At 39.1% G+C, this 18162-nt stretch overlaps 1 protein-coding gene across 1 annotated transcript in view; it reads right to left on the bottom strand.

Annotated features, from left to right (window-relative positions):
* The window catches only part of Acoxl (acyl-CoA oxidase like), a 366861-nt gene that overhangs the window by 70996 nt on the left and 277703 nt on the right, over positions 1-18162 (bottom strand). Inside the window, 1 exon segment of the mRNA XM_070013290.1 lies at positions 18029-18140. Coding sequence (XP_069869391.1) covers positions 18029-18140 — 112 coding nt within the window.

Below are 18162 nucleotides of genomic sequence, written 5' to 3'. Positions count from 1 at the left end.
CTTGTTTCAATAATATACTCTCTGCATCCAGCTGAAGACTATGTGATGGAACCTGACTGCCCTCAGTGACTGCTTAAAGCCAACATAAGACAGAAAAATGTACATTTAATATGGGAAAGAAATTATTCCTGGAGATCTTTGTTTCCTGAATGTCTGCAGCAGCTCAGCTGGTGTGGGAGCAGCTGGAGGAGGCATTTGTGGGCCTGTGAGTGAAAAGCTATGGGTATATGTCTGTGTGCAGAAAACCCACCTGGGGACTTAGGGAGACGCTAACAAGGAGGCAGCTGGCATGGAAGCATTAACCCCACTGCAATTTGGAGCTCTTAGTGGGCTGTGTTTTCACCTCTACTAGTGACATCAAGGTGGAGGCAAGAGGCCCCCGCTAGGTCCTCTTTTGGCTACTCACCATCAAATGGCCCCAAGTCCCATTGAACACCTAGCTGTCTGGCCTCTCTGCTACCACCTCAGCTTGGGCTGCCTCTCACTCTTCAGGTTTTGGTTTCTCTTCCTTCAAACAAGTCAGCCTCTCAGCACTGACCACATGAAGACTGTCGTCACTTGACTGCCTGCCATGTGAGGCTGTAGCCACAGCCCCCGAAGGTAGAGGATGGAAGGTCCACAGCGCCACCTACAGGATACACAAGGTAGGGGATCTGCCAGTAGCCACCGTCACTACTTCCCTTCTAGTTTGTGACTTGTGGGACCAACTGGCTGGATGCTCTGGGTGAATGAATCCATTTCTTCTTGACCATCCTCAAGCCTTTCCCTGAAGGTCCAGCCTCACTTTCTGCCTGGGGATGAGAAGAAATTACAAGTTGTGCCAGTTATTATTCAAGACTTAGCTCAGTTATCGTGGACATACTCACCAGCCTGTGAACTCACAGAAAAGGGCTGACCTCTCTCTACTCTGTGCCTCACTCTTTGCGCAGAATCACTGCAACTCCTTCCTCTCAAAGGACAGGATTATTCCCTAGTCACCTTTACACCCAGAGCTGTCAGCCTGGCCCATAGCAGTCACTGGGACAACACTGTTCAATCAAAGACCCACCTAATCAAAGTAAAGGTATTTACAGGCCTTTTTTTTTGCCTTATTTATGTAAATATAGACTGAAGCACCACAAAATATACTTATTTCACTGCTGCTAAAGGACTAATATTGTTGGTCAGTCTTTTAGGAATTCTAACACAAATACAGACTTTAGAACTAGGGGGCATGTGTTCCTCGGTGTACATGGTAGGAAGACAGGGCTGAGATATTAGTAGGTAAGAAGTAAGCTCACACTTGGTATTAAACAGCCTGTTCTAACTACTAAGGTGCTCGCAGTCAGGCCTACAAGAATCTGAGCAGCTCACCAAGAGCTGCCACATGGCATCTTAAGACTCAGGCCCATAGGCGGACTGGGAGGTATGGAGTCAGCATAAACTCCCTTCTCTGAGCTATGCTGCATCCCAGTATCTAAAGTGTGCTAGGTCCTAAATGTCTCATCCCTGATGGAGGCTTCTGCTCCAACATTTTCTGTCTGTGGAGGCTGAATTTTTCCCTTCTGGCTGTGCGGGTGCAGGAGGGAAGCTGGTGCCCAGTGGGTGAGAGAGCACATGGTCCAATAATGTTGTTGGTGCCCTTTGCTTAGTCCTGAAGTCAGAACACTGGCTGTGTGGCAACCGGCTGGACTCCTCACTATAGCAAGAACTCAACAAGTGCCCATGACCTTAGGAGGCCACAATGATATGCCAACTGGCCTTAGAGGAACGTGATGAAGTGTAACATCAGCTCATTTCATGAAAATTATATCACTGTCTCTAGTAGTTGTTTAGAGAGATGACAGCAAGGGGAGAGGAAAAAAAAAGAAAGAGTGAATAATTGGGAAATACATTGCAACTCTGTCTAAAGATGGCATATGGAATCTTAATTGAAAGCCTTTTATCAATCAAAGCTTGAGAGTGGGAAAAGAGAAAGCAATAGAGAGGGTTATTCTGGTTAAAATGTAATATATGTATGTCTGGTAAACCATGGTGCACCCCCTTAGTGTAATTAATTCACACTAAAAAGTGCACAGCAAGAAAACAAAGCAGACTCTGCTGGTGAGGTTGGGTGAGGAGAACAGGGGTAAAGATGGCTGAAGAAGGAGGAAAGTATAAGGGAGAAAGATAAAGGGATGAATCTAATCTGGGTACATTGTATATATGTATGAAAAAGTTACAATGAAACTCTCCCTTGTCCAACTAATATAGGCTAATTAAAAATTCATAAAACAAAACACCACCACCTCCCCCCAGATCCCAGTCTGGTCTGAGTTCAGTTGCTCATGCTAGGTCAAGCTCCTACATTCTACTGTATGATTGTTAGTTCTAGGCTTGGGGTTTGGCTGATGTCCCCACAGTTTTGCCTGTCTTGACAACTGACTGGTCTCTCCTTTATCACCTCATCTCATAGTAGAATGTCTACCTTCTGAGGCTCCCTGCCTGCTGCCAAGGTCAGCCTCCAAAAACTCACCCCTTGCAGACTTCCATGACCCTAGCTAATGGCCTAGGCCACTCCGGTTATCTGTCACCATCCTGTCTGAACTCTATGCTGCTGGCCGGCCAGGGCCTTTAATGCATTGAATTGTGTCTTATACAGAGCCTGATGATATGGACTAGACACCCAGCGAATGCTCACAGTTGCCATTATTTATCACCTTCTCCACAGCAGGTGGTATAACAAAACTGAACAGCTGAGGTTTCCCATTGGATCCCTAGGTAGCCAACTTCTTATACAAAAAGATAAAGTGCCTTTGAGGCAGACGAGCTGTCTCGCCTGTGAAGCCTGGTCTAAGTTTCTCCTCTACTTGTTCTCATTGAGGTACACAGCACAGCAGTCGGATATGAGCATGCATAAATGTTAAGGTGGTTTTCCATATGTGTCCATCATTACCCCTGGAGCTACACCAATCAAAGCATCAGTATTTCCCAGACCTCTTCCATTACCTCCTACCCCAGGCTGTCACATCATTCCCTCTGTAATTGTGATGACCATCCCACCAGTCATTTTTTTGTCCCTACTTAAATGTGACATAAATGGAACCATCCAGCACTCATTGTTTTGTCTCAGGCTTCCTTCACTAAACATAATGCCTTTAAACACATGCCATTCAATATGGTGGTGGCTTATTCCTTGTCATTGCTGAGCAGTATTATGTATGAAATAGATTATTGTTTGTCTTGTCTCCTGTCAGTGAACATGTGGTGTACAGTTACTAGTTTGTGGTTATTACTAATAAAGCTGCTATAAACATTCTTGTCTAAATCTTTTTATGAACATATGTTTTAATTTCTCTTGGCCTGGAACCCTGGAAGAAATTGATGGGTCCTGGGATATAGTACATATTTAACCTTATCAAAAACTTCTCAATGGATCTGATCATTTTGGATTGCCTGAGGCAGTGAAGGCACTTTGATTTGCCATGGCTCATTGCCAGGATTCAGGCTTGTCTAGCCTATTAGGTTAGCCATGTCAGTGGGTAGGCTGTGGTATTTCACTGTGGTTTTCATGTCTATTTCCCTATGACTAACACGCTTATGCAAAGTTTTTTGTGTGTTAATTAGCCATTCTTACCTTCTTTCATGAGGTACACTTTCAAGTCTTTAGTGCAATTTTTCTTGTAGGATTAAAGAAAGTATCTTCTAGGTAAAAGGACTTGGTTAGACATATACCTTGCACATACTTTTTCCTTTTTGTGGTTTGCCTTTGTATCCTCTTACTGGTGTTTCACAGAGAACAAAGAGTTTTACTTTTAGAAAAAATACAATTTAATAACATCTGATTTCATGTTTTAGTGCCTTTTACATCTTTCTAAAAAATGTCAGTTTATGGCAAAAGACAATCTATGTTTTCTTTGGAGAACTTTATCATTTTCTCTTTTACATTTAAGACAATGATCAATCTTTAATTAGCTTCTGTGTATCATGTGGGAATAGGTCATAGTTCTTTTTCCATTCAAAGAGCTAGTTGTTTGCTTTTCATTGTTGAATTTCTTTGATAGGTTTGTCAAAAACTGAATGAATGAATAAATAAACATGTTAGTTCAACATCTGGTCTCCATAGTATTTCACTGATCTGTTTTTCCTTCTGCCAACATCATCCTGGATTATGGCCCATCAGCACAAGCTTAGAGGTCAGCAGAGTCAGCTCGCCATGTTTTCAAGTTGCTTTCATAGTTGACCATTTTGGACCATTTGCATTTCCATAGAACTTTGCAAATGAGTTTGTCCACTTCTACGAACATTTCCCCCAAAGTTTGAGTTGAATCATTGGAGAAGGATGAATGTGGTAGCAATAGGGAATCTTTCCACATTATCCTGGTTTGCCTCTTCAAGTTTGCCTACTTAGAGCTGCTTCAATCATTCCCTGAATGTTCTGAAGTCTTCAGTGTATAAACATTGCACAGTTGGGACATTTACATAAATATATTTCTACAAACCTCATATTTGTCAATGATATTAGGAAATGAATCTTATTTTTTAACTGTTTAGTTGATATCATATGAAAACAAAGCTTGTTTTAGAGCTGTAGTTCTACATTGATCTATTCATTCTGGTAGTATTTTGTTTGAAGTTTGTTGAGATTTTTTTCTATATAGAACATTTTGTGGGTTATTTTTTGGCTGAAATAAAAAGTTTTATTTCTTCCTTTACAATCTTTGTATCTTTTCTTACTTTCTTGTTTTTCCTGCCTGTTTACAATGTCAAATACAAGTTACAAGTGGTAAAACTAGACAGAGGAAATTGTGCAAATTTTTATCATTAGATATGACATTACCTTTAAGATTTTTACAGATAAGCTCTTTCAAAACTGAGAAAACTTTTTTTTTTTTGCAGGTCCTGGGCCTTGAACTCTGAGCCTGGGTGCTGTCCCTAAGCTCCTTTTGCTCAAGGTTAGCATTTTTTTCAATGGTTATTGTAAAGTTGATATAGAGAGGGGTTGCAGTTACCTGAATCAGGTAATGAGTACAATTCTTTTTGAACCATGTCTTCCTTTCCCTAGCTCTATCCCAGTTTTTCTCTTCTTTCTCCACCCACAAGATGTACAGTTCATTTTCCACATAGTGTCTAGTGAGTACCACTGTTATACTTTTCTTTTCTGTGCTCTCCCTTAACCTCCCAAATACAAACAGACTAATAAACAAGACAACAGGAAAAGAAAGCAAAACAGTATCAACAGCAACCAAAACATCTCTTGTTTCCTTTTCTTGGAGTTCATTCCATAAACTATTATTTTATATGATTATATGCACATACTATTGAGTGTCTGTCAAGCACTCCTATGCATATCCTCCTTTGACTTCAGTGTGTGAATGTCTAGAGTCCTATGTAATTTATCATGTCCAAATCCGTGTGAATATATATTTATATATTTATATATGCATGCTTACTTGTAGATTTATAGGCACATTTTAGTTACCACAAAAGAGGGAAATCACACAACATATGTGTCTTTGGCTCGGTCTTACTTTGCTTAATATAATTTTTTTCAAGTCTTTCTAATGGATGAGTAGAATCCATTGTGTATGTAGACCACATTTTCTTGATGCATTTATCCACCGAGGGGCATCTTGGTTGATTCTATCTTGGTTAAGGTAAACAATGCTGCAATGAACATACTTGTGCTGATAGCTTTAGTGTGGCATTATATGTGGTCTACTGGATAAATGCCCAGGAGTGGGATTGCTGGGTCATTTGGTAGTTCTATATTTAGTCTTTTATGGAACTGCCATACTGCTTTCCAGAGAGGCTGAATAAGATTACATTTTCACCAATGGTATAATAAAGTTTCCTTTTGGCCACATTCCCATCAACATTTGCTATAGACCTGAGGACCAATGGAACAGAAGAATATCCTAATAATTGATAAAGGAGCCAAAAACACAGGTTGGAAGAAAGATAGCTTCTTCAACAAATGGTGCTGGCAAAATTAGCTATCCATGTGCAGAAAAATGAAGCTAGATATTCACATATCACCCTGCACAAGAATAAATTCTAAATGGATCAAAGACATCAATGTAAGGCCAGAGACCATGAAAATATTACAGGAAAGGGTATGGGAAACACTAGGCCTTCTAGGCACCAGTTGAAACTTCCTAAGTAATGATCCAGAAACACAATAAATCAAAGCAAGATTGGATAAATGGGACTGCATCAAACTGCAGGGCTTCTGTATGGCAAAGAATATAGTTAGCAAATTAAATAGAAAGCTCACAGAATGGGAGAAGATCTTTATAAGCTACGTATCAGACAAGGACCTCATATATAAAATATAATTAGAGCTTAAAAAATTAACCTCCCCACAAATAAGCCCTCAAAAACTTAACAACCCAATTAATAAATGGACAAAAGACTTAAAGAGAGACTTCTCAGAGAAGAATGTCCAATAGCATGTAGGTGTTCAAAATCTCTGGCCATAAAAGAAATTCAAATCAAAACAACATTGAGATTCCACTTCACCCCAGTTATAATGTCCATTATCAAGAAAACTAAAAAGGCTAGCATTCTACCACTTGAGCTACAGTACCATTTCCACCTTTTTCTATGATTATTAGAGATAAAGAGTCTTACAGAGTTTTCTGTCCAGGCTGGCTTTGAACCTTAGTCCTCAGATCACAGCCTCCTGAGTAGCTAGGATTATAGGCGTGAGCCACCAGAACCCAGAAGAAAATTCTTCTTTATTCCTATTTACTAAGATTTTTTAAAAAATCATACACTCATATTGAATTACAACAAAAATTGCATGATATAATAATAATTTTTCCTTTGTTTTGTTATTAGTGTAAATATCATGTATTGATATTTATAAGATTGATTGATTCTGGATATTAAACCAATGTTGCATTCCTGGAATAAACATTTCTTGGTTATGATGTATTTTTCTCTTGAATATGTTGCTAAATTCAGCATTAAAATGTTATTTTTTATTTTCATCTATATTCATTTGTAATGTTTTTGTACTGTACTTTTGTAATTGTACAGTACTTTTTGTACTGTAATTTTTGGTATCAGTCTTACACTGGTTTTTAAGAGTTTTAATATAAGACTGGTGTTGTGATTTGAGTGTGGAATGTCCTCACAGGCTCAAGTCTTTGCTGCTTGGTCCCTATTTGGTGTCTCTATTTAGGGAGGTGGTGTAAACTTTCAGAGTTGAAGCTTCATTGGAGGAAATTGGCCAGTGAGGGGTATCCTGTCTCTGGCCCTTTCATTTTTCCTCTTTCCACTTCCTGGCTAACATGTCTCTTTAGTCCTTTCACTGTTAGGCTCACCACAGGCCCAGAAATAATGGAGCCAGACAACCGGGATGAAACCTTGAAAATTGTGAACCAAAATGAGCCTTTTCTCCTTTAGATTGTTTTCTTTTTCAAGTACTGTGACAGAGCAACAAAAATCTGACCCATAGAACTGGCATTATTTTGTCCTTAATGATTGTTGGGCTTCAACAACAAAACAGTCTGAACTTAAAGGTTTCTTTGCAGGACTATTTACTTACAAATTAAATTCATTTAATAAATATTTTTAGATCGGCTATTTTCACTGGCTTTTGAGGGTTGTGGGGTTCCCCCCTCCAGGAATTTATTCTAAATTCTTAAATTCATTTACATGAAGTCACTCATCATTTTCTCTTAGTGTATTGTATTGGAAAGTCTGTAGTAAGTAAGTGTTATGCTGCCTCTTTCATTTTTAATGCTGTTTGTACTTTATCTCTTGATGCTTGATCAATATCTCTAAGGAGCTATGGATTTTGATATTTATTTTTCTCTGAGAAGTGGGAATATACTCTTCACTAAAGAGCTTTCAAGCACCAGGCAGCAAGAAAAACCTCACTTTTGCAAACTGATACAATCCCTGAATAGTAATTTAGAAATACATAATAAAACTACAAATAAACTTACCTTGGGGTCCAGCAAATTCTTTTCTAGACACCTACTCCAAAAACATAAGTTTAACACTACTAAAATGTATATGTTATGTTATTCATCATGACATTATTTAAAAGTGTAAAATACTGAAGAGAGAATTAAATACATTATACATTTAAGAGAGTCTGGGTAGATTATTCTACAGCTGAGAAAAAATAAGTGAGTATATCACAATGAACTGATAAGAAGTGATTTTTTTTCAGGACATGCTATTAAGTGACAAAACACAGTGTAGAAGAATGTCTATAGTTTGCTGTCTTTCACATAAGAAAGAATATACTCTGATAAGATATCCCTGTATGTGCTCAGTTATAGGAAAGAAGTACAGATAGGAATTATGTGAAGAGAAAGTGAAAGAGACAGAAATGGAGTGGTCAGGACGGCTAAGATGATGTGTTACCTTTCACCACGATGATGATACTCCTGAAAAAACAACTTTGTGAAGGAAAGACTTTTTTTTCTCATGGCTTTAGAGGTTCATTGTCAACTGGATTCACTCTTTCTAGGACATGGGAAGTGAGAGCATATGGCAGAAAACAGAGCAAAGTAGTTCACCTCGTAGTAGCAAGGAAGCAGAGTGACTAAGAGATCAGAAGGGGCAGGGACAAAGGCAGGTCCTGTGTCCTACTTTCTCAGACTATGCCCTATCTCTTAGATTCCACCACCCAATAAAGCCATCAAATCATGAATCTATTGTTGTGTCAGCTAGATTGGAGTTCTTGTACGCTAATCACCTCTCAATAGCATGAGCTGAGTCTTTTTTAAAATGTTTTTTTTTTTTGTAAAAATGCTGTATAGAAGGGTTACAGTTACATGAGTAAGGTAATGAGTATATTTCCTATCAAGCATTGTTACCTCCTCCTTTGTTTTTCCCCTACCATCCCTTCCCTCCCACCTCCCCAACTCCTCCCCCCACCGCCAAGTTGTAAAGTTCTTTTTCAGCATTGTGTCTTGTACATCTCATTGTTACAATGGGTCGATGTGTATCCTTATTTAAGCAGTTTGTTATTTCCCTTTCCCTCTCCAAATTAGAAAAATGTATATACAAGATTCAAGGCACCAGGATCAAATACAGTGAAAACAGGGGTTATACCAGGGGGGAAGAACATACCAAAGAAACAACAAAAAAAATCACATAGTACATTATAAACACGTTAAAAACAATAGCAAGAAAAAAAACCACTTGTATCCCTATCTTGGGTTTCATTTCGCTTAATATCATCTTATATGGTCATATGTACATAGCTCTTGACCTTTTCTGCTTGTCCTAGACATATACTAGTTATTGCAAATAAGGGAAACCATGGGACCTAAGTTTCTCTGTAAGTCTTATTTATTGGGCAGTTGTTTCTTTGAGGATTTGTTGTTGGGGGATTTAATTTTTTGAGTTCCAAGTATATTTCAGATATGAGACCCTTGGCCGTTGTATAGCTAGTGAAGATCTTTTCCCAATCCCTGGGCTTTCTATTGATCTTGCTAGCTATGTCCTTTGCCATGCAGAAGCTTTGCAGTTTCATGCAATCCCCTTTGTCTAATCTTTCTTTGATTTGTTGTGTTTCTGGGTCTTTAGTAAGAAAATTTTGGCCTGTGGTAAGGAACCCTAGAGTTTTTCCTATTCCTTCCTGTAATGTTTTCAGGGTGTCTGCTTTGACTTTGAGGTCTTTGATCCATTTGGAGTTGATTCTGGTGCAGGCTGATATATAAGGATCCAGCTTTAGTTTTCTACAGGAGTTTAACCAATTTTGCCAGCATCATTTACTGAAGAGGCTGTCTTTCTTCCATTCTATTTTTTTAGCTCTGTTATTGAAGATTAAGTGGCTATAGGTCTGTGGGTTCATTTCTAGGTCTTCAGTTCTATTCCATTGGTCCTCAGGTCTGTTATTGTGCTAGTACCAAGCTGTCTTGATTACTATGGCTTTGTAGTAGAATTTAAAATTTGGTATTGATATTCCTCCAGCACTGTTCTTTCTGTTAAGGATCGTTTTTGCTATTCAGGGTCTTTTATTGTGCCATATGAATTTTGGGGTTGCTTCTTCTATTTCATTGAAGAATGAGGTTGGAATATTGACAGATATTGCATTGAATTTGTAGATAGCCTTTGGCAGTATTGCCATTTTCTCGATGTTAATTCTCCCAATCCAGGAGCATGGGAGGTTTTTCCACTTTCTAAGTTTTTCTTTAATTTCCTTTTTCAAGTTTTTAAAGTTTTCATCATAGAGGTCCTTCACTTCTTTATTTAACTCCTAGGTATTTTATTTTTTGTGGGGCTATTACAGAAGGAGTTGCTTTCCTGATTTCAGCTGCGCTCGTCTCATTGTTGGCATACAGAAAAGCCATTGATTTTTGAGGGTTAATTTTATACCCTACTACTTTGCCAAAGTTTTGGATCAGCTTGAGTGATTTGAGAGTGGAGTCCATGGGATTCTTTAAATACAAGATCATGTCATTTGCAAAGAGGGATAGTTTTACTTCATCTTTCCCTATTTGGATCCTCTTTATGTTTGCTTCTTGTCTTATTACTCTAGCTAGGCATTCTAATACTAAATTGAAAAGAAGTGGAGAAAGTGGACATCCTTGTCTTGTTCCTCAGTTTAGAGGAAATGGCTGTAGCTTTTTGCCATTAAGTATAATGCTGGCTGTAGGTTTGTCATACACAGCCTTTATTATATTGAGGAATGTTCCATGGATTCCTAGTTTTTCCAGAGCTTTCATCATAAAGGGGTGTTGGATCTTGTCGAATGCTTTTTCTGCATCTATTGAGATAATCATATGGTTCTTATCCTTGCTCTTGTTGATCTGATGAATTATATTAATTGATTTGCATATATTAAACCAGCTTTGCATCTCTGAAATGAATCCTGTTTGATGGTGGTATATGATTTTTTTGATGAGTTGTTGAAGTCAATTGGCCAAAATTTTGTTGTTCATCAAATAAATGGCTCTATAGTTCTCTTTCTTTGATAAGCCCCTGCCTGGTTTTGGGATGAGGGTTAGGATGGCTTCATAGAAAGAGTTTGGTAGTGAACTTTTACTTTCAATTAAATTGAATAGTTGGAGGAGTATTGGTGTGAGTTCTGCTTTGAAGGCCTTGTAGAATTCCACTGTAAATCCATCCATTCTTGGGCTTTTCTTGGGTGGGAGGTCTCTTATTGCTGTTGCTCTTTTGATGCTTGATATGGGTCTGTTAAGTTGGATTAACTCATCTTGGGTTAGTTTCAGCATGTTGAAATTTGCTAGAAAATTATCCATTTCCTCCAGATTTTCAAACTTATTAGCATAAACTTTTGAGAAGTATTCCCTTATAATGTTCTGAATCTTGGTTGTTTCTGTGGTGATGGTTTTTTTCATTCTCATCTCTGAGTTTATTTATTTGGGTGTGTTCTCTTCTTTTTCTGATAATATTCGCTAAGGGTCTGTCAATTTTGTTAATTTTTTCAAAGAACCACCTCTTTGTTTTATTGATTCTTTCTATGTTTTTTAAATTCTAAATCATTTAATTCTGTTTTAATTTCAATTATTTCTTTCCATCTACTGGATTGGGGTTTATTTTGCTGCTCCTTTTCAAGGAGGTTCAGATGTCTCATTAAATTGTGGGTTTCAGATCTCTCCAATTTGTTGATGTAGGAACTCAGAGCTATAAACTTGCCTCTGAGTACTGCCTTTGCTGTGTCCCAGCAGAGCTGGTAATTTGTGTGTTCATTTTTGTTGAATATCATGAACATTTGAATTAACTTTCTAATCTCTTCCATGACCCACTGGTAGTTCAACAGTGTGTTTTTCAGCCTCCATGTGTTACAGGACTTTCTTTGGTGGCTTTTGGTATTGAGTTCTAATTTTATTCCCTTATGGTCTGAGAGAATGCAGGTCATAATTTCAATGTTTCTGAATTTGAACAAGTTTGCTTTGTGACCTAAAATGTGTTCTATTTTGGAGAATGTTCCATGTATCCTGATGTTGCTGGGTGAAATATGCATATGCCATTGGCATTTGGCTCTTCACTGCCTTCTATAATATTATTCTTCAGTAAAAAGACCCAGGATTCCTTGAGGAAATGATTGAATACAATGCTGGGAGGAAAACTACAAGGTGGGCCAGAAAGCACATAAAGCAATGCAGGGATCTACCTGAAGGAGCTCTGCATGGCCATGCTTGGAGCAATGTGAACAAGAAAATAAATAATACTGTGGTAACTCAATGCATAAAAAATATCTATGAATCCATACTGGTACAATACTGATATAAATAACAATGGAGTAAATAATTTTGAGAAAAGGGACAGCTCTTGCTTCTAAATAATAAATACGGTAAGAATGAGGGAAATAGAAAACCCTCACTAAGTGAATACTTTAGTATAAATTATTTCCATTGTTTCCAGGAAGTCAACCAATAGATGCTAAAAATAGAATCCAGAGAAAAATAGGGTATCTACATAAATATCAGTCCTATCTTTGCCATTGATGACTGATACTATGAAGAAATGATTCACTTTCTTGGTCCTAGGCTATATAGAATGAGTGAATTTGAGTAGATGGCCCCAAGAGTCCCCTCCAGCTCACACTTCCACAGAAATAGCTACTTCCCGTGTAATTATTAGGATTATAACTGGGATTTGTTCTTTTGAGAGGCCTTTCCAGCTAGGTAGTAGCTTCTTTCACCCCAAGGCAAACTGGACCCACTCCAACATGGTGGTGGGGTATGTATGGTTGGGATGATGCAGCAAGAATTTCCACCTGGGGCTCTGAGTCCCAAAGGTATGCACCCTTGGTTGCCATGGCCAAGTGCCTGTTTCCGTATCCTTCATCCAATCCATACCAACTTCCATAGTTATGCGTGGAGATGGAACATCTAATTATAGTGAATCTTCAGGCTTGTACTACAAGGTTGGGGAACTTTTTACAAGACTTCTGGCAATGCCTGCCCACCTCTTGAACAATTGGACCAGAAGCACTCCCTTAGGGGGAAAAGGCAAAGATCCTATTTATAGGAGAGGGAGAGGGAGGGGTAGAGGAGGGGTAAGAAAGAAGAAACAGTAAAAGACACAGAGAGAGTACAAACATCTAGTTGGGATCCCTTTTTGCACAAGGAAAGAATTTCACTGTTTCTTTCCTTTCAAATTATTTAAAAAAACAAAAACAAAAACAAATTCTTTCCTTTATTCTTGCTCTGTTTTAAACACTTTGTTGCCCTTAATTCTTTAATCAACAAAGAAAACAAATCTGAACTCTAGATGGTCTCCTTCCACTTCCACTTTCTCCTTTCCTTTCCCTTATTATGATAGATTCCTCTAGGAGGAGAATTAAGAGTTCTTTTTGTGAAAGAAAGATCTAAAAAGTTGGAAATGAGGGGAAAATAAGTAGTGAAACTCCTACTATGAACTACTACCCCGGGTTGCTATGGCGTGAAGGAAACAAGAGAGGAAAATGTTTCCTGTGAACAGCACAACAAGGAGGGAGATGCTTGGATGGCATGGGAGCACTGGAAACTAAGCTGGCTGTCTTCCACGCCTGGGTCTCCCCAGGCCACCACTGTGTATGACTTACAGTGATCTCACTCTTCCTCTCTCTCTGAGTGTCAGGATTTAAAGCCTGTCTCCCACTGAGCAGGGAAATATGTTCTGCAGTCTGCGAGAGAAGACTTCTCTCTTTTCATAAAGTGGTCCTTCATGGGCATCTACAAAGAGACACAAAGCTCTCCTCCAATGACTCAACTTTTCAACTCAGCTTGACCAATGGGAGCTCAACTTTAACTATGACCTCAGGAAATCCGGCTTCTAATCCTGTTTCCTGTCTTTGAAGATTTGTGTTTGGAACAAAGGTCTTGACATTTTTATGCCATGAGAGTTTTAAGAAAACACTTGTTATTCAGGTTGCTAAGTTGTTGTTGGTTCAACCTAACAAACAGATTGCTTGCTCTCACTCTGTCCCTTGTCCCTACTGTCAGATTCTCAAGGGAGTTCAAGCAAGTCAGCACTGGATTTGTTTTCCTGTCTGGGCTCATTGACAAGGGTATTTCCCAGCTCTTCCCTGTACCTACCGACTACCACCTAACAAAAACCTGAAGACTTTTGATTGAAGAACTATCTGAAGGCCCTTTCATTAGACAGGTACCAAGCATACCAAAAAATACATCACCAATAGACAGCTTGCCTTTTCCACAGACAAGAACTTAAATGAACTTAAATTCCACAGACAAGAACTTAAATTTATATTTTCAAGATTTAAACCAAGAGCTTTAAATTCATATACATTCATAGTAATCAGGTTGTACACTGACCTCAACAATAACAGCTATAAGCTACAATGGTTTTTTTCCAAACAGAAATTTCTATGTTACATTTCTAAAATAGTTCTTTTCACCTTCCATCAATTCTCATCCAGATTTCCAAAGAAAGAAAAATAACTTATTTCTGAATGAGTTTAATGCCTCTAGATGTAGAGGATAATTCATGATGCTTCTTTGCAAACCACTTCCCTTTTCCTTTCTGCACAGTCTTGTAGTGCAGTGGAGTGTAACCTGAACCAGATTTCTTAAATCACTCTTTCCCAGGGATTCTTACACACCTGGAAGTGGGGGTCAAGTGATGAGAGACAGAACATGAGCCAATTCTTGGTTAAGTAGGACTATTTTTTGTACTCTCATCTCTCTACTATCAGGAGAGAGATTTTGTCATGCACACTTGAAAATAAGCAATCATTTGCAAACATGTTGATTATGGATGACCTATCACTTTTTCTCCACAGATTTTCCCCATAAGATGACTGACATCCTTGATAGAATATTTTCAATATGAGAAGCTAGTATTTATTAGTTCTCCCCCCATGAGTGGGGAAAAAGTCATTTACAAAACAAAACCAATAATAATGACAAAACTGAATGTATAAGCTTCCAAGGAAATACAAGGGGCAGGGTTCTCTCCCTGGCCATTTGTAAAAGGACATTTTGCAAGGACATTTCTTGGCTCCATTTTGAGTGAGAGTCTGGCTACTCCAAAAAGGAAAAAGCATTGTGGGAGACTACAAGAGCTCATTCTCTTTTTTTGTTGTTGTTGTTGGTTGTGGGGCCTGAACTCTGAGTGTAGGCACTGTCCCTCAGCTCTTCAGCTCAAGGCTAGTGCTCTACCACTTGAGCCACAGCACCACTTCCAGCTTTTTCTACTTATGTGGTATTGAGAAATCGAACCCAGGGCTCATGCATACAAGGCAAGCACTCTAGCACTGAGCCATCTTCCCAGCCCCAAGAGCTCATTCTCTTACAGGACTCTGTTCACTCCAGAGTAGGAGGCAGATGGGAGGTTCAATCATCTATAAGGTGAAATCTACTTTTGAAGAAAATTTTGAGCATTGCTTAAGAGCTAGAAGGAAAAGCAGATGTCTGAAGCCCATTCATGTTTTTGCCTTTTTTTCCTTAAAAATACTGAAGCAAACAAATAACAGGATTATTTTTAGGAGAATTTAGATGTCTAGATGAACTTACCTTCCCCTGGTCAATATCCTAAGATAATTGTCCAGACTGGGTTGGGCATTCAAATTGTGAAAGAGAATCACTTATTATAAGATATATCGATGTTATGCAGACAGACACAAACCAATATATAGATTGCTAGCTGAGCTCCAAATACAAACTACGATATACAAGGCCATGATCTTTCATCAAGCTTTTTAGACTTTGTCTTAATTTAGTACATACTTTATTTTTACCTTAGGCTAAAATTAGATGTGGGCTTATCCAAAGCAGGAATATTCCTCGACAATCTTTGTGGCCTAGCCCCAGAGCACTGTCTGAATTCAATAAATGCCTAATTGTATTGACTTTCAAAATGATTATATTAATAGTGGCAATTAAGATAACTAACAAGAATGCAAATTGTTCATGTTTTTATATATTCTATTTTATTCCATTCATGCAATGCATGGAATAATGTATGGAAAAACTCACTGTTATTAAACCATAGAGCTGGACACTGGTAGCTCACACCTGTAATCCAAGCTACTCAGAAGGGCAGCCCAGGCAAAATGTCTATGTGACTCTTATCTTCAGATAAAAAAAAAAAAAACAGAATTGGGGCTGTGGCTCAAATGGTAGAGCTTTAGTTTTGAACAAAAAAAGCTAAGAGGGAGTGAAGAAATAGTGATAGCAAAATAAATATAGGGAAAAGCAAACCCTGACACAGCACTAGAGAAGTACAATTTGGCTTAATGTTTATTGGGATTAATTTTGTGGTACATAATATCTAAAAAATATACATTGTCAGGAATATTTACTACAGTACTCATTTATTACCAAGATCTTATGGTCACAGTCTAAAGCCAGCCTGGGCAGGGAAGTCCATTAGACTCTTACCTCCAATTCACTATCAAAAATCTTGAAATAGAGCTGTGGCTCAAGTGGAAGAGCAATAGCCTTGAGTACAAAAGCTTAGGGACAATGTCCTAGCTCTGAGTTTAAGTTCCAGGAGTCACGCACGCATGCACGTGCGTGCACACACGCGCGTGAGCACACACACACACACACAAAGTATTTATTATGTGCTGTCCATAATAGCTGAAAAACTAGAAGCATCAGAATTCTGAGTAATCCTGTCCTTACTGACATAAAAGTGTCACATTGTATTATTATATGGAAAGATTGGTTTAGTGTTACATTGTATAATTATATAGAAATATTGCTTTCAAAAGATTTGTTTATATTTTGCTTTTAAAATGTATGCATCAGGGATTGGGGGGGGGGGTGGCTCAGTGGTAGAGTGCTTGCCTTGCATGCATGAGACTCTGAGTTCGATTCCTCAGCACCACATAAGCAGAAAAAGCCGGAAGTGGCACTGTGGCTCAAGTGGTAGAGTGCTAGCCTTGCGTTGAAGAGTTGAGGGACAGTGCCCAGAGTTGAGGGACAGTGCCAGTGTTCAAGCCTCACGACCGACCCCCCTCCCCAATAAGAGTATGCCTCAGTACTAAAACTACATAACAGATTTTGGGTTTGGAAGCAACAATGATCTCCAAATTTGGCATCCTCAAGAGTTTTCATGGTCACACAGTCTCTGGGGGTCAGGAGGCTGGGTGTGTCTCGGCTGGGAGCTGCAGGCTCTGTCTCTGTTATTTGACATAGCCAGGTTCCTGACAGCTTCAGGTCCTTGCAGACTCTGAAGTCTTGGTTAGGGCTGGAGGAAAAGCATTCAAGTTTATTCACAGGGTTTTGGAAAGAAGTTCAGTTCATGACACAGGTGCTATTCATTAATATGGTTCTCCAGGAATAAATTATAAAAAGACCAGAAAGACTGGTGCCTGTAGCTCGCACCTGTAATCCTATCTACTCAGAAGGAAGAGATTGGCTGATCAAGGTTTGAAGCCTTCCTGGGTAGGAAAGTTAATGAGAGTCTTATCTCTAATAATCTACCAAGGAAGAGAAGGAAGGGAGAGAGAGGGAAAAAGGAAAAGAGGGAGAGAGAGAGAAAAACTAAGACATAACCATGGTGGTTTTTTATAACCCAACCTCTAAAAAACAGTTAACATGTGCTCTGTGGGTCACCCAGATTAGCCTGGCACAATGTGGGACAGATGAGAAGGTGTGACTGCTGGGATCACTGGTGGAACACCTCAGCCCCTCCTCCATCCCCTACCTGATGCACATTCCTCTCCCCTTTCCCACGTGATTCAGATCCCTGAATGGAGTCTTCCCAATCCTCTCTAGGTGCAGGTAAGGCAACCTTCAAACATCAGCATCCCATGGACTGGGAATGTGGCTTAGTGGTAGAGTACTTGCCTAGCATGCATGGAGCCTTGAGTTCAAATCCTCAGTACCACATAAACAGAAAAATCTGGAAGTGGAACTGTGGCTCAAGTGGTAGAGTGCTAGCCTGGAGCACAGAGAGGCTCTGGGACAGAGCCCAGGCCCTGAGTTCAGGCCCTAGGACTGGCAAAAAAAAAATAAGTCATTATCCCAACTTCCAGACAAGCAGGTCCATCCACCTGAAGCTTGTAATTAAGCCAACTCATCCTCTACTAACTTTAGCAGATAGTTCACCTATGAGGAAGACATGCCTCAAACACATGACAAAAGGAAATTTGAAAGAGAGCACAGTGCATCATTACCTTATGATCAATTCTGGCCACCAAACTCCACTGAAAAACCCCTTCTCAAAAATTTACTGCTTTTGAGAGAAAGGTGAGATGACCAACTGTGTCCCAGTTAAATGCCAGGAAGCTGTAGGGAAAACACAGTGACT

This window comes from Dipodomys merriami, unplaced genomic scaffold, assembly GCF_024711535.1.
Source record: "Dipodomys merriami isolate MVZ:Mamm:240054 unplaced genomic scaffold, mDipMer1.0.p SCAF_90, whole genome shotgun sequence".
Lineage (NCBI taxonomy): Eukaryota > Metazoa > Chordata > Mammalia > Rodentia > Heteromyidae > Dipodomys > Dipodomys merriami.
Note: the sequence above shows the minus strand (reverse complement) of the source record. Positions and strands in the feature narration are given on the sequence as shown.